Source organism: Eleutherodactylus coqui, chromosome 1 (assembly GCF_035609145.1).
Source record: "Eleutherodactylus coqui strain aEleCoq1 chromosome 1, aEleCoq1.hap1, whole genome shotgun sequence".
Classification (NCBI taxonomy): Eukaryota; Metazoa; Chordata; class Amphibia; order Anura; family Eleutherodactylidae; genus Eleutherodactylus; species Eleutherodactylus coqui.
In genome coordinates this window covers 182,513,261-182,532,733 of record NC_089837.1, presented here as the reverse complement: position 1 = coordinate 182,532,733, position 19,473 = coordinate 182,513,261, and the positions used below count along the sequence as shown (strand labels likewise).

The 19,473-nt window shown below is 43.9% G+C and overlaps 1 protein-coding gene across 2 annotated transcripts in view; it reads right to left on the bottom strand.

Annotated features, from left to right (window-relative positions):
- The window catches only part of SMAP1 (small ArfGAP 1), a 179,713-nt gene that overhangs the window by 123,095 nt on the left and 37,145 nt on the right, over nucleotides 1–19,473 (bottom strand). For both annotated transcript variants that reach the window (XM_066604375.1, XM_066604383.1), the window contains exon 2: nucleotides 5,888–6,021. In XM_066604375.1, coding sequence (XP_066460472.1) covers nucleotides 5,888–6,021 — 134 coding nt within the window. The remainder of the gene's footprint in view (nucleotides 1–5,887; nucleotides 6,022–19,473) is intronic.

Sequence of the window (19,473 nt, the reverse complement as noted above, 5' to 3'; positions counted from 1 at the left end):
CTTAAGGACTAGGGATGAGCGAGCGTACTCTGAAAAGCACTACTCGCTCGAGTAATGTGCTTTATCCGAGTATCGCTGTGCTCGTCCCTGAAGATTCGGGTGCCGGCACGGAGCGGGGAGCTGCAGGGGAGAGCGGGGAGGAACGGAGGGGAGATCTTTCTCTCCCTCTCTCCTGCCCGCTCTCCCCTGCGACTCACCTGTCACCCTGTCTTATATTATTTTTTGCCCCAAAAGATGCACAGGGTCTTATTTTTAGGGAATGTCTTATCATAATTACCTAGCCAGCGCCGTCTGGGTCCCTTCCGCTGGTCTCCGAAGCTCTAGTTCTCTTGCTTCAGTCCTCAGCAGCTTACAGAAGATCACTTGCTGGTAACAGGGTTTGTAACCCTGCCTCCAGGAAGAGATGGCTCCGATTGGTTCTCAAGCGCCGTGGCTTAGCCTATCAATGTAGCACTCGAGGAACCCATCAATGCAGCGCTCGAAGAACCCATCACAGCCATCACATTGGTTCATCGAATGGTGCATTGATTGGCTAAGCCACGGCGTTCGAGAACCAATCAATGCACCATTCGATAAACCAATGCGATGGCTGCAATAGGTTCTTCGAGCGCTGCATTGATAGGCTAGGCCATGGCGCTCGAGAACCAATCACAGCCATTGCATTGGTTCATTGAGCGCTGCATTCATTGGTTCTTGAGCACCGGGGTTGAGCGAATCAGAGCCATCACTTGCTGGAGGCGGGGTTTACGAATCCTGTAACCAGCAAGGGATCTTCTGTCAGCAGCTGAGGACTGAAGCAAGAGCGCCAGAGACTAGCGCGAGGGACCCGGACAGCGCATGCTAGGGTTTGTATAGGTTTTTTTTTGGTAGCGTAGCTAAGTCCTTATTTACGGGGTAGGGCCTATATTTCAAGCCTTCCCCTTAAAAATTGGGGTAGGGCTCATTTTGGGGGAAACACGATAATAACTAGAGTGTCACGCAGATATATGGAGAATGATGCTCTGCTCATGTTAGCCATCTGTATAAGCTCCATTACTTTATCTCTACACTTCAGTGTAATGTGGTGATCGCCTTTGCTGGGGGGAGCAGTATATCCCTTTGCCCATTAAATGATATCACTGATAGCACTGCACAAAGCAATAAAACAGCAAGAACTTTCCAAATAAAATGAGGGGAAAAAAGGGGTGTTTCCTGGACTCCAATATTGAAGAACGCAAACTGTATTACTGCCAATTACATATTACAAAAATATATGGGGGAAGGAGGAGGAGGGGGAGGGTTTTGATGGGAAACACTGGCGATCCTTTGCCACACGCATTTGAGGATCGCAATTTTTACAGAAGTGATGCGAGGAACTTTTGAAGAAAAACCGCCTCACATCGGTGTGAAAACAGCATGTTGGCAAGCGAGATATTGGGCCGATATTGCGCTCGTCAGTGTGAATGTAGCCTTCGCAGGATAGGGATCATCAATAATCCTGGTGTTCCCACATGACAACCGACTACACGCTTCTTAACCCTTTCCAATCCAATTTCTATCCTGGTTTTCCTAGGGGGCTTACTCTTTTTCTGCCGTTCTACAATGGCGCTATCTGCTGGCTAAAGCCAGTACTGCATGAGGTGACATGTTGGATAGGCCCGACAGCAGAGAGGCTGTCAATATACAGTAAGAGAACCCCGACGGATGTCTTCCAACATTGGAGATGTACAGCCCTAAATCATAATGTCTTCAGACGTCAGACAGTGGATTGGAAAGGGTTAATGCTTTGGCTGGCCACACTGCACATCACCCTCGTGTATCATATTAGTATTTTATTTCTTTATTATTCAAGTCTTAGCATTAGTGAGGAGGAGACTTGCCGTATTCTGCATAGGCAGATGGAAGGCACAAGGTCTGTTCCCAACAGACTTACAAAAGCTGGAAACAAATCATTCTTAGAAATCTACTGGGTCTTTCCCACCTCCCTCCCCTCCGCACCGTAGCTGTAAGTGCTCACATTTACCCACGCCTTGAGGCAGAGCACATAGTTACCAAGTAGAGCATACCTTCCCTCCATCCAACAGCACTGGCGGACCAGAATGCACTGGACCCACATAAACTCTACACACATTATATATACACAGAACCCTCCAGAAGTTTGGAAACGGAAAATGACGAGTCAGACATCTCCGGGAGGTTCGCCATAGAGAACGGAAACAAATCTCAACCGGAAAGCTTAACTGTTAATTGACGGCATGCCTGCAGTAAGCAACGCTGCCATACCGTCCAAGTGCGGATACTTCTGGGAATCCAACATTTGAAGTTATTTCAAGATTCAATTGGAAGATTGGGCAGTATTTGTTTTGTAGTTCAATAGACACACATATCCCAGATCATTCATATTTTTGACCATTGCGTCCCAATTTAATTTTTATTAAATTGGGGGGAGGGGGGGGGGGGGATGTATACACATTAGTAAGGCCAGCTCACACAGGTGTAATTTCCCAGTGAATGGAATCAATGAAAGTACATTGATGTTCATCGATCCAGTTACACCTGGGTATATTCAATGCGTATAATATGTGCGCAAAAAAGAACGCTGCATGTTCTATTTTGCTGCTTATTCCGCACAATAGAGGACAATCAACGCAGTAGATACGCAATTACGTTGCGTATATATGCCCATCGCAAAGCGACAGAGCAGGAAGTTTAACATAAAAAAGTAACCAAGACTGCACATGAGTGTGTGTGAGATACGCCATCATGCACAGTCCAAAATCGCTGCCGCCCGCAGCAATGATTGGCTCGCCCCAGCTCCACAGTGGTAAAACACTGCATGACGCATGCAACGTTGTACGCTTACAGTTGGGTGAGCCCAGCCTTGGTTAGTCTGTATGTAACACAATGCAGTAATGTATATATTATTCTATAAAGCAGCAGCATCCACCCCCACCGCAGTGAAGAACCACCCTGCAATCAGAACCATCTATATAGATTGCCACTAACGTGCCTGCCGCCCCAAACACTTATCACAAACGTATCACACTCACATTGAGACATTTCATATAGGAAACTCAGGGTGGTTTCCAGTCTGCGGCCATTCCTCAGTCTTTGTTTTCAAGGGTTTTGTTTTCTTCTTCTAAATACAAAAAAACTGAAGCAAAATTAAACCCATACAGAGCAGGACTTTCTTTGCTCTCAGTTCGGGTTCAGTCTGACTCCGTTCAATTTCAGTTTTTCTTATGGGTAAAAAAAAGCTCAGCTCAGGTCCAAAAACCGGAAAGCCCCTTTCCACTTTGTTTTTTGCATTAAAGTCACTGACAGAGGGAAGCACACCAAGGGTTTTCTGTCTCCCTTCAGTGTTGAAAGGAGGGAGGGGGAGTGGGAAGGGAACAAGGAAGAAAAAAAGAAGGGAAGCAAAGCCTGAGGAAGTACAGCAGTCGGGAGGCGTCAGTGCTCACCTGTTCTCCTGCGGCACTATAATGGATGCGGCAGACGTCCATCTCTCCAGCGCTTTCAGACGTCCCTGGCCTCAGCTGTCACTCACCCCGCCGCTCTGCCTTTAGCCCTCCATGCTCCGCCGCAGTCGGAAGGGTGATTGACAGCAGCCCACAGGGGAGATTATGCCCACCCATTCTGCAGCCCAGCCAATCCAGTAGGGTGCGTTGCTTGTGGGTGTGCATCTCGTCTCCACCCATTCTTATGGTGGAGACAAGATACAACAATACCGACCCCACAAGGGAAGCCACTGCAGTTGAAAAAAAAACAAACATTGCAGGCCGTCTAAAGTTTGCTCAACAGCATTGGGATGCTTCACAAAATTTCTGCTTAAAAGGTTATATGTACAAGAGGCGATTAAAAAAAAAATTTTCTTCTTTTTTTTTTAGCACAAATGCAGAGCACTGTACAGGGGACAATTTGTGAAACTACCTAAAAAGTAAAACTGCCTTTGCTGCCCATAAATCAGAAGTGGTTTCTTTCTCCAAGGGCACAATCAGAAATGAAACTTGCTTTATGATTGTTTAAAAGGACATAACCAATTTCATAAATCTCCCTCCGTGTTTGGATAAACTAGAACCCTGCACACCAACTGTGAAGCATGGTGAAGGGGGCATCATGGTTTGCGCTGCTTTGCTGAACACATTGTGATCTCTAACAAATTGAGTGTTCTGCAAGTGGACGAAAAATCGCAGCATGCTCTATTTTGCTGTAGATTCTGTGCAGGCGGCCTGCATGAACTTCAAGTCCATGGAGGCCGTCTGACCCGCAGCCCATACGCGGGTCAGACGGCCGACAGCGAGACACAGTGGTCATCCGCAGTACAGAAAAATTCAGGTACGCAGGATCGCCATCTAGGCTCACAACCGGAATCCTCTGTGGGCATCCCACCCATGTGAAGCTGGCCTCAGAACAATAAATTGTAAGAGGTGTCAAAATATTTATAGGAGAAAGTAAGGGCAAAACAATGACCCAAAGAATACAAGTAAATCAACTAAAGAAGAGGCCTTGTGTTTTAGAATGAGTCTAGGATTAATTATTTGTAATTTAAAAAAAATTTAATTAAAGGGGTTTTGCAAAATAAATGTTCTGTTCTGGCTGATTGGTGTATAGTAGCATCACTAAAACACTGTTATTACAGGCAGTAAAAGGTGCCTTTACTGATTGAGCTCCGCATTAGGTTGTATTTAGCAGATTACTGAAGAAGCCAGGCTGCACATGACAATTACTGCTCAGCAAATTGTTGAGGGTTCACGATGCAGTAATTGGGGACGGGTTTTGCAGGTGAAACATTTTCTCAACATGTTTTGTCTGTAAACACTACGCAACCAATAACCATATTGTAAAACCTCAGCAATTACTGGTAAAATGTGCCCGCTTGCCTGATGGCACACTACAGCCAAGTGTAAACCCAGTCTATGAGAACAATAAAAAAGCAGAAAGAAAAAGGAGTTGAGGTTTATAGCGCCAACACAGGGAAAATAAAATATTACATAGTTTCTTTAGTGAACGTACCGTCCATTTAATGCAAGGAGACGTGGGAGATGGGCTATACAGCTACTCTATTCCCCAACGGATGAAGAGACTGCCAACATCCGAACGAGGTTTTCAAGATTGGTTTCTAAAACCAATGCCTTCAACTGTAGTGAAACTGCTCATATTAACAGATATGCCAGGGTTGTCTTCTCCTGCACCAACACCCAAATATATGAAGCAAAACCCAATAATGGAGAGAGGATCTTCCAGCACACATCATGCAGACAAGTGCACTGCATATGTACTATTAGATGGGGTAAAGTCAGGGAAGAAATCTAGCTGAAGTGTGTGTCTCGGATACTGCCAACATCCAATAAAAACTAATGGACGCCGACTAATGGCACCGCTCATTTACAGCTGTATAGCCGATTCCAGGGATTGCATGAGCAGAAGGAGCCATTTCTTCTACTGGCATATGGACACTCAAAAGAAAAACCAAAGACAGAAAACAGTAAAATAAACAGCATTATTATTAAGAAAAAAGAAAGAAAGAAAGACTTTTCCGGTTTGTGCCCCAGGATATCAGTCATCAGAACCTATGGGGCCTTCCCCCACTCATCTGTCTGGCAATAGGATACAAATAATGCTAAGCCCCGACCCACAGGTTGAAAATGGAAAGAATCCGAAGGCAATCATCATCTGTGTTTTCGGGAAGACTTCTACAAGACGGTTTCAGAGACATCCTGCGGTGTGAACACCGAGTACATTTATCTCGCTCTCCTTTTTTCCTAATACTAGTGTTCCTTTAATGTCAAAATAAATCAGCAAACTCCCAAGGCTTACAAGAAAAATGAAGTTAGTTAACAAACCATCCCTAAAAAAAAAAAATTGCATACTGAAGGGTAATGACTTTTCTAGTCATGGGATCAGGTACCTGAATTTGTTCTGGCGTCCACTGATCCAGGTTGACAGACTTAACTCTTGATATATGAACACCGAGGTTTCTATGAATTCCAGCACATCGGATGCAAATAAAAACTCCTAAGTTCCAGGAAGCCCATCTTGGACCTAGAAGATAATAAATTGGACAATCACATTACTGGAAATGTAGTGATATACGAGTACAGGTGAGGCCATAAAATAATCTCACAGAAAAACAATATTTACATTATATATTCACACAGACACAATAGAAATTTACCCCCACACACAAGTGGCTTTATGCTGCACTCCCATTAAAGAAGCTGTCCTTTATCAGACAATTTAACCATAGGTGTAAATGTGTTAAAATAAGGAAAATTAAAAATGTGGAATCCATGGATGTACTCTAACACACACTCAAGACCATCTTTATACATAAATGATTCAGCGGGCTCTTTCCCCTTGTGCCAGGCTAAAACAAGATAAAGCACATCTCCATTGTTTTTTCTGAAGGACATGCAATCACTTCAGATGTAGTTTCTCTTATTTCCAACTATGCATTTGCATGGAAACCCCATCCATTAGGTAAATCTAGGTCAACGGGAATCACATCTCGATGTGGAAGAAGAGCGGTTGTACGGTAGTTATTAACCAGAAGATAAGAATAGAGGAAATACTTAGTTACAAGAAAAAGTGGTTTGATTGTCATCAACCACATTCTAGACATAAAACACAGGCAGTTGTATGTAAACACCTGTCATTGAGCACACCACATAAACATCCACACTGCTGGAGAAGGAGGGAACCATTCAATTCAATCTCCATCACATCCAAACATTCCTGTATCTGCAAAGACAACCTGCAGGACATGGACCAGGAATCCTGAACAGATCTTTCCTGCAAATGTGATTCAATTCACCAATACTTGCTTTGGGTGATTGTCTGGTTGCATCACCAATTTGTCTCTTCAGCTCGAGGTCATAGGCTGCTGCCTAAGGCCCCCTGTCCACGGGTATTGCGGTATCCTGTGGCAAATCTCAGCCGCAGGAGCCGCCGCCGCCTGGGAGTAGGAGCTGGCAGACGGTTCTCTGCAGGTCAGCCTATCTGACAGATAGGCTGACCGCAGAGAATCAGGGCAAAGCCCAGCATGCTGCAGATTGCCGGCCGCAAGCAGAGAATCACAATGATTCTCTGCTCGTGGACAGAGGGCCAGCGCTTTCCATAGTAGCGCTATGGAAAGCTTCAGCCGGCGTGATTCACCGGCGATTTACCGCCCGCGAAATCACTGCCGTGGACAAGGGGCCTTACCTCCTCCGGTAAAATGTTAGAATCTTAGAATTCATTAATTTCTCAATGATCCCATCGTCCAAGTGCTGAAACAGGAGAGTAGACCCAAACCATGCTGCTCCCTCCACCACGCAGCACAGTTGGGATGAGGTCCTGGTGTTCGTGTGGAGGGGTTTTCCTTCAGACATAGTGTTGGGCATTTGTGCTATAAATTTACACTCCTATCTTCAAAAAGAAATTTTTCCCAGAAGCATTATGGAACAACCAGATGGTCTCATGCGAACTTGAGATGGACCACGATAGTACATTTTTCCATAACTGGAAGTGGATAAAAAAATCAAAAAAAAAAAATCATTCTTTCCCATAATTCTCCTCAAATTACAATTCCACTCCTAAACAGCCTTTAAAAACCATTACCAAGAAACTGTATGAAGAACTGCTTTTCTTGCATTTTTTTTTTTAAATACTGCACCTAGATGCTTGTTGTAAGTCAGTAGAGAATGCACGATGAACAGTACATTTTTGTAAGGTTTTTCTTCATTTTCAGTGGGTTTTAACCCTTTCCAATCCACTGTCTGACATCTTAAGACATTATGATTTAAGGCTGCAGAGTTTCGATGTTGGAAGATATTCGTCGGGGTTCTCTTACTGTATATTTCCAGCCTCTTTGCTGTCAGAGCCTATCCAACGTGTCACCTCATGCAGTACTGGCTTCAGCCAGCATATAGCACCGTTGTATATCAGCAGAGAAAGAGTAAGCCCCCTAGGAAAACCAGTGTAGAAATTGGATTGGAAAGGGTTAAAAGTAACAAATAAATAAAATGCATCACACTTCAGGTCTGACCTTTTCCCTGGGATTTTCTATTGCCTTCTCTATAGGCCTGTAGAAACACATGAGGTCTATGTGGCCACAATTTGGAAACTCAAGCCTTAGGTCTTTCACGCAGCAGTATTTCTGGTCAGTAATTTCGAGTAAAAACCAAGAACAGCCCCTACGTAGAAAATATAATGGAAAGATTTGCACCCCTTTCATATTTTGGAGCAAACCTTTGTTTTTGACTTAAAAACGCTGATACAAAATATTGACCAAAACAATGTTGCATGAAAAAGGCTTTAGGGTGTGTCCACCCGGGACGACTCTACTGCAAAAAGCTGCACCGTATGGAGAATTCGAAGTATATTCGTAGTGGGTTTGCCGCAGATTTTCATCCTGTCTTGTAAAGATGAAATCTGCAACACAATTTTCTGCAGCACAATCTTATATGCAATTAGGCTCGGACTGGCCACAAGGGTCCAAGTAAATCCCCTGGTGGGCCCGAAGCCAGGAGTGGGCCCCAAAACCACCCATATGAGCGGCGCAGAACACAGACACTCTCTCTGCAGTACCTACAGATACAGGAGGCACCATAGATTAAATGACGTCTAGGCACAGGTATTTGTGTATCTTGATGCCACCAGGTATTCCCGATGGAGCCAAGATTGATAGTGATTGGCTGACAGGCTGTAGAGTGGCAGATCCTGCAAGGGCAGTAAAGATTTAGCTATTAAGCATACAGTGTCCGGCTGTGCTTCAGCGACTACCCCCCCACCCCCACCCCCCCACCCCCCCAGAGCAAGTGATTTACCCAGCGGGAGAGGGGCAGAAGGACGAACCCCCACCCCGAGAATGGAAAGGCTGCGCGGCGTTGCCAAAATGCAGGGAAACGGCAAATCACCTAGTTTTCCTGGGAGCCGGCGTCACAAAGCAGTGCCAGCGGCTGGGAGGGAGGTGCACCAGAAAACTAAAAAGTCAGCGGGCGGCGTGAGACAGCTGTCATGCGGCCGCCAGAATGGACAGCACTGCCGCTGCCCGTGAGGCAGCCACTGCACAGAAATGAGAGCTGAGCGGCCGGGCGCATAGGCCGCAAGGGTGCACCGCTGGGCCGTGACACAGCAGCACATTGCCCGGCGAAGCACAGATTACTGACGCTGGCCGTGACGGAGGCACCACAGCAAAATGACAGCCGGGACGGAGCACTAAGACTGCAGCCTGTGCAATTGTCCCAGCGCTGCAGCCCTAAGCTGACACTTACTATACTTCTTTGCTGTACATTATGACATGTAAATGCTGGCATGTTACAGCGGTAACATGCCAGCATTCACAGGTAATACTGTTAGTCTAAGAACCATAGTAACCGTCAGGCTAAGGCTCCAGTGCTGCCACAAACCTTTCTGTCTTGAGCCAATCGGGAGCTGGCTGTGTGACACGGGCGTTCCTCCTGTCAAACCCCTAGCTTCTGGTGGCGTCAAGATACACTAATACCCTAGGCACATTGGTAGGCTGGCAACTTCCCTCCCTGGGCAGCACTTTCTCTTTCCCATTGAAGTGTATGCAAAAGGCAGAATCAGGAAGTTTACAGAAGGGGATCAGGCAGTGCTTGCATGTCGCTGTACAATAGGCCCTCAGAATGAATTTTACTGGTTGGCTCTAGTTCAACATTGCATACAGTGTGGGATTTTAAATGCACATAGCAGATCAAACCTGCCGCTGATTCTGCATACATTTTTCCACTGTATGTGGAAGACTGTTGTTTAACCCTCATCCACTTTTGCTGCTATGGGAAATGCTGTGGATTTTCCGCACATATATTTCACAGCGGACCCATAATATGTGGACCTAGCTTTAAAGTTCTCACCGCCACATTACTTCCACTACGATATTTTAATATCCTGCAGTGAAGCACTAAATTGATTTCCCAGCTTCTGTTCTATCCATGCCAGGACAAAAGTAAAGAAGTGAACTCTGCAAGGGGAGGAGATTGACGCGCGGCGCTGACAACTGCTGAAAGGTTTGGTTCCCCATTTTGCACACCTTGTAGATTGTTTCTTTGAAAATTTTACTGAACTTCAAAGAAAATCCCACGTGAGCTTTAATACCCAGATGCAGCAATGCGCTTTAAAATGCCTTAGTAAGGCTGATGCCGAGAAATGCTCCAGTGGGCCGGTCATTCGAAAAACTTCAAAAACAAAATGCCTGAAAGTAAATTCACAGAGGTATCTCCGCGGCTCACAAGTATAAAGGAGATGTCAGAAAACATTTCTCAACAACACATCAGATTAGAAAATTAGTTTTTGATCAAGATGAAAGAGTCTGCATGCCCAATGAACAATAAGTACCGGTGTTAAAGCGGATACAGGTTGAAAAAATGTTTCATAGCTTAACATTTGGATATTGTATGTAATGAAAAGGCCTCAGGACTGTACAGATGTGGCAAAATAGAGTATTCCGGCGGCACTCAATACATCCCCTAGAAAGGGAGGTGGATAGCATGCAAGCCACAGCAGGAGTCTGAACCTCAAGGCTCCAACAGCAAATTAGAATATGGTCAATGTAGTGGCGGCACAAGCAGAAAGAGTTCTTTCAAAATTGAAAAAAGTTTATTAATCCATGATCTTTAAAAGCAAGCAAGCTACGTTTCGGCCAAGAAATGGCTTGAAAAAGGCCATTGCTTGGCTGAAACATAGCTGGCTTTTAAAGATCATGGATTAATAAACGTTTTTGCAATTTTTAAAGAACTTTTTCTGTGTATGCTGCCACTACATTTACCATATTCTTATTTGTATAGATTTGGCAGCCACGTGGTTAATTCTGTTTGGTCATATTCAGATTGTCTTTTTGAATTAAGTAAAAAAAATAAAATTAAAAAAAATAAATAAAATATGGCAATTTTGACTGAAGCCTGCATTTTTTTCCTGCCATTCTGTACTCAAACATGCGTTTCTACCTCTGTTCCCACCCTCCACCCTATGGAAAAAAAACAGAAATGAATACAATGGCCAAAGTATGCTTCAATTTGCAAATAAAAACACAGTGGCTGAAAAAATGCAGCAAATGTAAGAAAAATGGCAGTGCCAAAAACACTATGTTTGAAAGGCATTCCATATTTTACTGTTAACCTAGAGGTTTATTGCAGGTTGAACCATAGGGGCCAGCAGCAACCAGAGTTTAGGAGAAACAAAAATGGGCAGATGGAGAACGGGTGATCCAAATGAAGCTCTGGGGGATAATGAACTACCTAAAGTGACCCTCCAGTTTCAGTACATAATTCTGGCCCAGAATCAGAGGGTATAATACCTGCACTTGCTCATCTCTGCTGTCCCTCCGATCTGCTACATCAGTCATGTTTTCAGCTGCCCAAGATAGCCAATGCAATCTCTACCTAATATCTAGAGTGACTTGGAAGTGTTAGACTACCACTGCACTATACCTGCTCTCTGATCACGTGATCGACACTGGTCAGACAGCACAGTGTGCATTAGGAAGTTAGAAAATTGCTGCATCTACTTCAACAGGTGTAAATGGGTCCATGTGAAAAAACATCCAAGTGTTTATTGCCTCATACTGTAGGCTAGAATGAGGACTGAATGCCTTTAGCCTTATACAATGGTCATTAATCATAGAACTGTATATTAATTATTCTCAAATAAGAGGTCTAACATCCAGATGAACAGGATAACGGTCTTGATGATTTTTCACTTTTTCTATCTCTAGCTTCAATAGGAATCTTAAGGACAGCACAACCTGGACGTTATGTAAAATATAATTACCGCAAACAGAATTGCAGTTTAAGCACCCGACCATCTGCGCACAATAGAACCTCCAACACTTGTGCACAGTGGTCGTCCGGGAAATAGATCCGGTTTTATTATCAATGTTGCAAAACTAAATTCCATTGTAGGTGGCAGGGGTCAAGTCGAAGTTTTCCTTACAGATTGTGTAGAATACAGCAACATGCTGGCAGACAGCAACAAAGTCTGTCCGCACCGAAGAGCATCACTAATGAGAAGAACTTAAGAACGCTACCAAGAAAAGTAATGAGTTTAGGGTCAAAATATTAGATAAACTTACTGCACATACTTCACACGCCGACTCTAAGCAGCAGTACTGAATGCATTCCAAGGGGGCCCTCGGAATAATTGGGACGACCGCTATAGGTGACAGTATTGTATGTTGAAGTCACGACAGTATGGGAAAATACTAATTGGTTCTGAAGCCAAAAAAAAGGTCAAATCGAAGTAATACAAAAAGGAAGATTAAAAACATTGTGTTTGGTTTTTTTTCCCCTCAATTCACCACCCTAAATTTTCTAATTATTTCAATACATTATATGGAGGATTAAATTGTATCATCAAAAAATACAACTCGGACAGCAAAAAGCAAGCGCTCCTACAGCAGGAAAATAACAAAAAAAAAGGTAAGGCACTTAAAAAGTACCGATTTATAAAGTCAACCAACCCTGAAATTCTAAAAAAGGGCTGGTCATTAAAAGTTAGAGACAAAGAAGCAGATAACCAATACGGATGAAGCAAGTCCTTACATATAGCAGTGAGAGGTTCCTGGAAGATGATGTACAACCCTTTCTATGTTGGGGCAGTTATGTAAAGCACACAATATACTAGAAGATGATGGGGCATCCTCACCCTGGTACAGGACATGTAGTGCCACAATGCAGTGTAGAGAGGCGCTACTAGAAGGCCAATCAGTGCATGCACTTCAGTAATACAGGGGTTTATCATCAGGAAAATGTCCATGCTGATTGATGTCCTACCAGAGTACATGTGCTACTGATCCAAACTGCAACATTGGGTATTAGTGTATCAAGTTTGACAGGGGGGGTGACTCCCCCTGTAACTGATTGGCTGCACAGCTCAGGTCCCCTCAGGTCCTGCCAGGCCAATAATGTAATGCTGCAGCTGAAAGTCCTTTGAAGGCACGGCGGGCTGCAGCAATGGCTCTTTGGGTCCGCCACTACTGCAGGCGAGGACTGCGTCATCTGAAACCCCCTTTCCCCAGCGGAGCAGCAGAAGCCGGCACCACGCTCTGCGTATAAGAGGTGAGCGGGGTCGCAGGGGAGGATTGGCTCAGCGTAATAAGCCTTGCCCGCTGTTGTACCACAAGCCGGCACCCCGGTCTGTGTACCAGCACTGAGCAGGGTCGTCCTTAGTCAGGAGACACAGTACCATGAAGCGGCCCGCACACCCCCACATAACAGTACAATTGTGCTGCACAGCAGCAAGTACAGAGCGGCGGCCCTCCAGTAACTGAAAGATGCCACACACACAGGCGGAGGGAGCCAGCAGCGGGGCACACAAGTCGCTGACATGCGCCCCCCCGCCGCACACAGCCTAGGAAAACCACGGAGCCTACAGCGGCAGGCGACCAGGAGTTACAGACTGCGCCAGCATAGACCTCCAGGAGAAGGAGACCTTGAAGGCTACAGCGCCGTGGCAATGTAACATTTAAAATCCTTAGGCGGCGGGGGACAGCCGTTTGGCTGCAGAGGGCTGCTCAGTCACATAGCAGCCCTTTAGCACCTTCCAGGACCTTTTGCTCTTGACCCTATCGGGAGCTAGGGGTGTGAAAGGGACATTTTCCCTGTCAAACCCCCAGCTTCCGGTGGCGTCAAGATACACTAATACCGCAACATTTTAGGTTACACCTGGTTACAAGTAACACTGCCCTGGTAGATACTATTGTATCCCAAGGCCATTGTAACCTGAGGGATGACTGTACAGTTTATCGGAGACGAGTATATAATAAAGGACTTCACATTCTGGCAGGTGTTTAATTCTCCAAGTTCTGAGAAGTCGTCTAAAGGTTTAACTGTACTGACAGCATATTCTGTCATAAACCTATAATCCGAAATATGATCAAGCACACCGTACTACATCTAGTTGGCCTCATCTTTGGAGATTCTGTTTTCGGAATCTCTTATCCAGTGTTGGATGTGACATCTGTTAAAGGCTGCCATGTGCCTGACATCACATCAGGGGTAGGGTCTGCGCTATACTTCAGCTCTTCTTCGGCTCAGCTTGTGTGTCTCTTGCATTTGCATGGAACTCAAATCAGATAACGTGATGAAATATACGTGGTGCTTCATACATGAAAATAATCTGCTTATATAGTGACAGTCGAAACAAGAGCTATTACAATAGAAGCTTTGCCAAGTATGAGGGAAGAAAAATTCTAGATTGAAAACATATCGAATCTATTGGTATATAGATGTAAAGAGGGAAATAAACAAAAGAAGGATTTAAACTACTAAAACAAGAAAGCAGCAAAAAAGCACTATCGACCTATAAGTGAAAACATAAATTATGCAAAAAGCAGATACAAGCAGCAAAGCTGGAGACAGAGAGACTCATTGTCAAAGAGTAAAACTAACCCTAAACTGTTCAATTCTATAAATAGCAAAACGATTAATACTGAAAGTGTTGGCCCTTTAATAAATGTAGGAAAAATTGAAGAGGGCGATGAGGAGAAAGCAAATGGGTACTTGTGGGTTATCTGTCAACCCTTTTCAATCCAATGTCTGACGTGTTCAGACATTCTGATTGAAGGCTGTACAGCTCCGATGTCAGAAGACGTCCGGCAGGGTATTCTTACTGTATATTGCTGGCCGCTCTGTTCTTGGGGGCCTCTCCAGCATGTCCCAAACCGCAGTACTGGCTCTAGCCAGCAGATGGCGCAATTGTATAATGGCAGAAAGAGAACCACCTAGGTAACCCCAAATCCAAAATTGGATTGCAAAGGAGTAATATATACTATTCAACAATATCTTGCAGGCTATTGCCACGCTTATACCACCTGAATATTATAAATATTTGTGCTTTGGAGAAAGAGGGTTCACAGGATAACACTAAGTTATAAACTACATATCTGCTTTACTCTTAATCCAGTAGCCAGACCAACAATAGAAGTACACTGAGCCCTTCACAGCATTACTAGTCACTAGTGATGACTTTTCACACAGCATTAGATGACATAAGTATTGGTAGTTCTATCCAACATTACAACAGAACTGCACAAGCAAACACAACGCACAGATTCAATACTACAATATGGAAATATAGAAGTCACAACATGACAAAACTGTTTACTGCAATACTGCAGCACAATTGATCATTTCTGCAGGTTTCGGAGGTGCAGAGGCGCCCTTGCTGAGACAATCTGCTCCAGCACACTGCCACCCCAGGTGCATCACACTAACACCTTCTAGTTTCTTGCCCACAAATTTGAAAACTCAATTAAAAAATATATATACACATTTCAAAAAAATCCTTTTCTAATAAGGTCAAAAACCCCATATTCTATCAAAGTCTCTCACACCAAGATTTGCTGTAAAGAACAAATGAGCAGCTACATGAGGGACCGGCTTTCAATTTTCTGTCTTCTTGAGATTACTATGCATCTGAAGCAATAGTACTTGAAGAGGTTAGTTTTCCAGTCACGACAACCAAAGGTTTGTCCACGAATACGACAATTATTCTGAGCATTCGGACCCTGCAAATGGCGATGTTCAAAGCATAAGTGCTAAAACTAAAGTGTAACCTCGTTAGTAGATACAACTTATGTGTATAATCAAACTTATTAGCAATGACATATGGCCATTTCTACAAGGAGATCTGCATGTCTTAGTTATCAAAACAGCACTTCACTTTATGCTGACCTATAAGACAGCTTACTTTATTATTAAAGGGGTTGTCCCGCGGCAGCAAGTGGGTCTATACACTTCTGTATGGCCATAATAATGCACTTTGTAATGTACATTAATTATGAGCCATACAGAAGTTATAAAAAGTTTTTCACTTACCTGTTCCGTTGCTAGCGTCCTCGTCTCCATGGTTGCCGTCTAATTTTCGCCGTCTAATGGCCAAATTAGACGCGCTTGCGCAGTCCGGGTCTTCTGCTGTTCTCTATGGGGCTCCGTGTAGCTCCGCCCCGTCACGTGCCGATTCCAGCCAATCAGGAGGCTGGAATCGGCAATGGACCGCACAGAAGAGCTGCGGTCCACGGAGAGAGAAGACCCCGGTGGCCATCTTCAACCGGTAAGTAAGAAGTCACCGGAGCGCGGGGATTCAGGTAAGCGCTGCGCTGTTCTTTTTTAAAGTCCCTGCATCGGGGTTGTCTCGCGCTGAACAGGGGGGGGGGGGGGGGTTGGAAAAAAAAAAAACCCGTTTCGGCGCGGGACAACCCCTTTAAGCTGGAGGCACACCACAGAAAGTACTTTTAGTTGTACCCGTATACGACGATGATGGAACAGAGAAATGTAAACTTTAACCCCTTAAGGACCAGGCTGTTTTGTACCTTAAGGACCAGACACTTTTTAGGGATTTTACCCATGTGGCGGTTTTACTGCCTATTTTTTTTCCTTCAGCTACCAAAATTATTTTGGATGTGTTTTTTTTGTAATACACAGGGCGATTATTTTAAATATAGCTCTTTCACTGACTTTTTTTGTTTTTTTAGTTTTATTGGGGGTAAAAAGCTAAAAGAATGATTTCAACATTAGTTTTTTTAATTCGTATATTTATGCTAAAATAATGTACAGCAATGGGTTCCTTTATTTGTTTCTGCCATTTTGATATATAGTATGTATGGTTTTGGTTTACAGGGCGCATACGGCGACGTTTGTTTGTTGGCGTCAGCTTTGTGTTATTCTCTTTCTTAAGTATATATTGTTGTTTTATTCTGTAATTTTGTTTTACTTATTTATGTAATTATGTAATTCTTACTATGTATGTCACCCATGAAGTCATATAAAACCTCTGGGGGACATGCACATGTTTTTTTTATTTGACAATTTCCCACTGTAGCTGGGGCATCCATAGGAGCCCCAGTTACAGGGGAAAGCAACCCTTGTAGTGACATTAATCACTGGCAGAGCTGGCCAGGGTCTAGTATGACCCTCCAGCTCTGCTGTAGCAGGGAACCCCAGTGGACACCCCCCCCCCCCCCACCACGCATTCCCGTAAGACCCACGTCAGCCATGGTATTTTTCTAGAGCTTTGCTGGCTGTAGTTTTTACAGTTTGATCACTTTTAACTGGGAAAAAAAAGCACAAAAAACCCAAACTAAACTATATATAGAATACACTGTAATCTGCATTCCGGTCTTCTGAACATTACAGTTTATATTGGGCATGATCTCAAAACATGAAATAAATCACTCCTAGCGTGGCTTCAGAACTCCCATTTCTCTAGTTTGTCCTCTTTCACAATATTTGAACTACGGTAATAAAGGAGAAGGAAAACATATCTAATTAGAGCAGATCGCTAAACATATTCCCTGGCCGTGCTGATTAAAAGCTCAAACCCAGACTGCTTCCCTGCTAGAGATAACGCGTTTCCAGCATCACAACAGGGAGAGCCGGCCTTACAAGTCAGCAGAATCAGCAGTTCTCATTACTTTCATTTATTAAGCAAGAGCTGACATACTACTACAGTTTAGTATTACTACTACAAGCCAGTAAGACCGCTACCAGGAGACTGCATAGTCCTTATAGTAGCCAGGTAGTAGCCTGCATACATGAGAAAAGAAAAGAAGGGAAAACGTTAAAGGGGTTTGTTCAAGACTAGTGAGAAGGCTTGGGCTCTTCTAGAACCATCACCCCATTGCTGAGTCTCATCGCATCTCCTCTCTACCCAAGGCACATGGCTCATGGACAGATGTCGGGCCATTTCCGGGAACACAGTAAAGCCTTTTCTTCTAGTTCTGGACAACTCAATAGACAAGAAGGTTATGTATTCAGAAAAACAACCTTTTACAATACAAAACCACCAAAATTGGCAACATGCAGGAACGGGCGATTAATGTTAAAAACAGAACTTCGAAATACAAATATAAAAATCAACAAAAGAATTGTTTTGCCAGAAAAAGTTCAAAGTTTTGGAATGGCCCAGCCAGAGCTCAGACCTGAATCCCACTGAAGATCTCTGGGATGACCTGAAGAGGGCGCTACACTTATGATGCTCTCTTGCAAGCTGACAGATTTATAGTGCTTTTACGAGGAAGAGTATGAAGCCAAGAAATGCCATGCTGATAGACACCATCCCAAAAAGACTGAATGCTGTCAAAGTCAAAAGGGTACATCAACAAAGTATTAGTTTTGGGGTGTGCATATTTATACAACCCCATCATTTCAGAGGTTTTTTTAAAATTCTTCGACGCTATAGGATTTTAGTTTATTATTCAATGGATGGAATACCATGGATAATGGGTCACATAGAAGGTGGAAATCAATCTGAAATGATTCATCTTATTGAGGTTTTTTTAAATGCCAAAAACGTGGCATTTTAACAGGAATGTGTAGACTTTTCATATGCTCTGTGTTTATAGTGTGCCCCGTCCGCCTAACAACCTGACCCACAGTACTGACGTCATGGAGATCATCCTGAAGTGTTGCTGCGCTATGCGGATGGGAGCATCATATCATTATTGGTATTTTGCTAAAATATTCATTTCAAGATACAGCTCAAAACCTACATCTCTGTATCACTAAAAAGGCCCTGGACAGAGGCAGATTATTTGGGGACCCATCACACTGGGGTTTTAGGTTCATGTCCGACTACATCTGTATGGAGATTGTATGTTCTCATTGTGTTTATTCTTCGCAGGCATAGTGGCTCAATTGTTAAGGCTGCTGCCCTGCAGTGGTAGGTACAGATCTGACCTTGGGTGATGGCGGTATGGAGTTTTTCCAAGTTGATGTTGTCCTTGATGAGACGTGACCCCAGGCCCCGGCATTACAAGACACTAACCACTGAGCCACAATCACTGAAGAGCTGCTACCCAGAAGGCAGACAAAACTGGAAGTGAGGAATGGTTTGTCTTCAAGTTGTAGCCACCTCCCAGTGACTACAATGCAATGAAAAAAAGGATCAAACTGTATTCAGTTTCTGAAACTGGTACAAAATTGCAGCAATCCGAAGTTCTGAACCAGTGTAAAAAACAGAAAGGAAACGAACAATTATCAAAACCAATTGAAACTGAAGACCTTCTACTTCAATACATTTTTATGGGTTTGAGAAATAAAATGTCTTCTTCCTGTTCTGCTGATCCCACGACGGAACAGCAAAACGGAAGTGAAAACGCTGGGGTGAAAAAGGTGCAAAAAAGTACGATATAGATAAACAGAAAAGAAACACATGGCTGCAGCTGTGCTTCCAAAGTGTTACTTATTATGCCTACAGCATTCACTGAGCTTAGAACTTCGTTACCAGATGATGGTCTCCATCCATAGATTTATATGTATAGCTCATTTGTAAAAATGACACTAACGAGGCAACACCACACTTGGTTAACTATTCATGTAGGGCTGGAGGTGCTTAACCAGTTTGGACAACCCTTTCCTGTGTGATGAGTTCCCCAAATGGTCCCCTGTTATCAGTTCGGAAACTGCAGAGGAAACAAGAGCATTACACAGTTCACCTGAAAATAGGAGCGCCACCCTCTGGAGGACTCAGCACATCTCACCAGTGACCTGCTGCTTA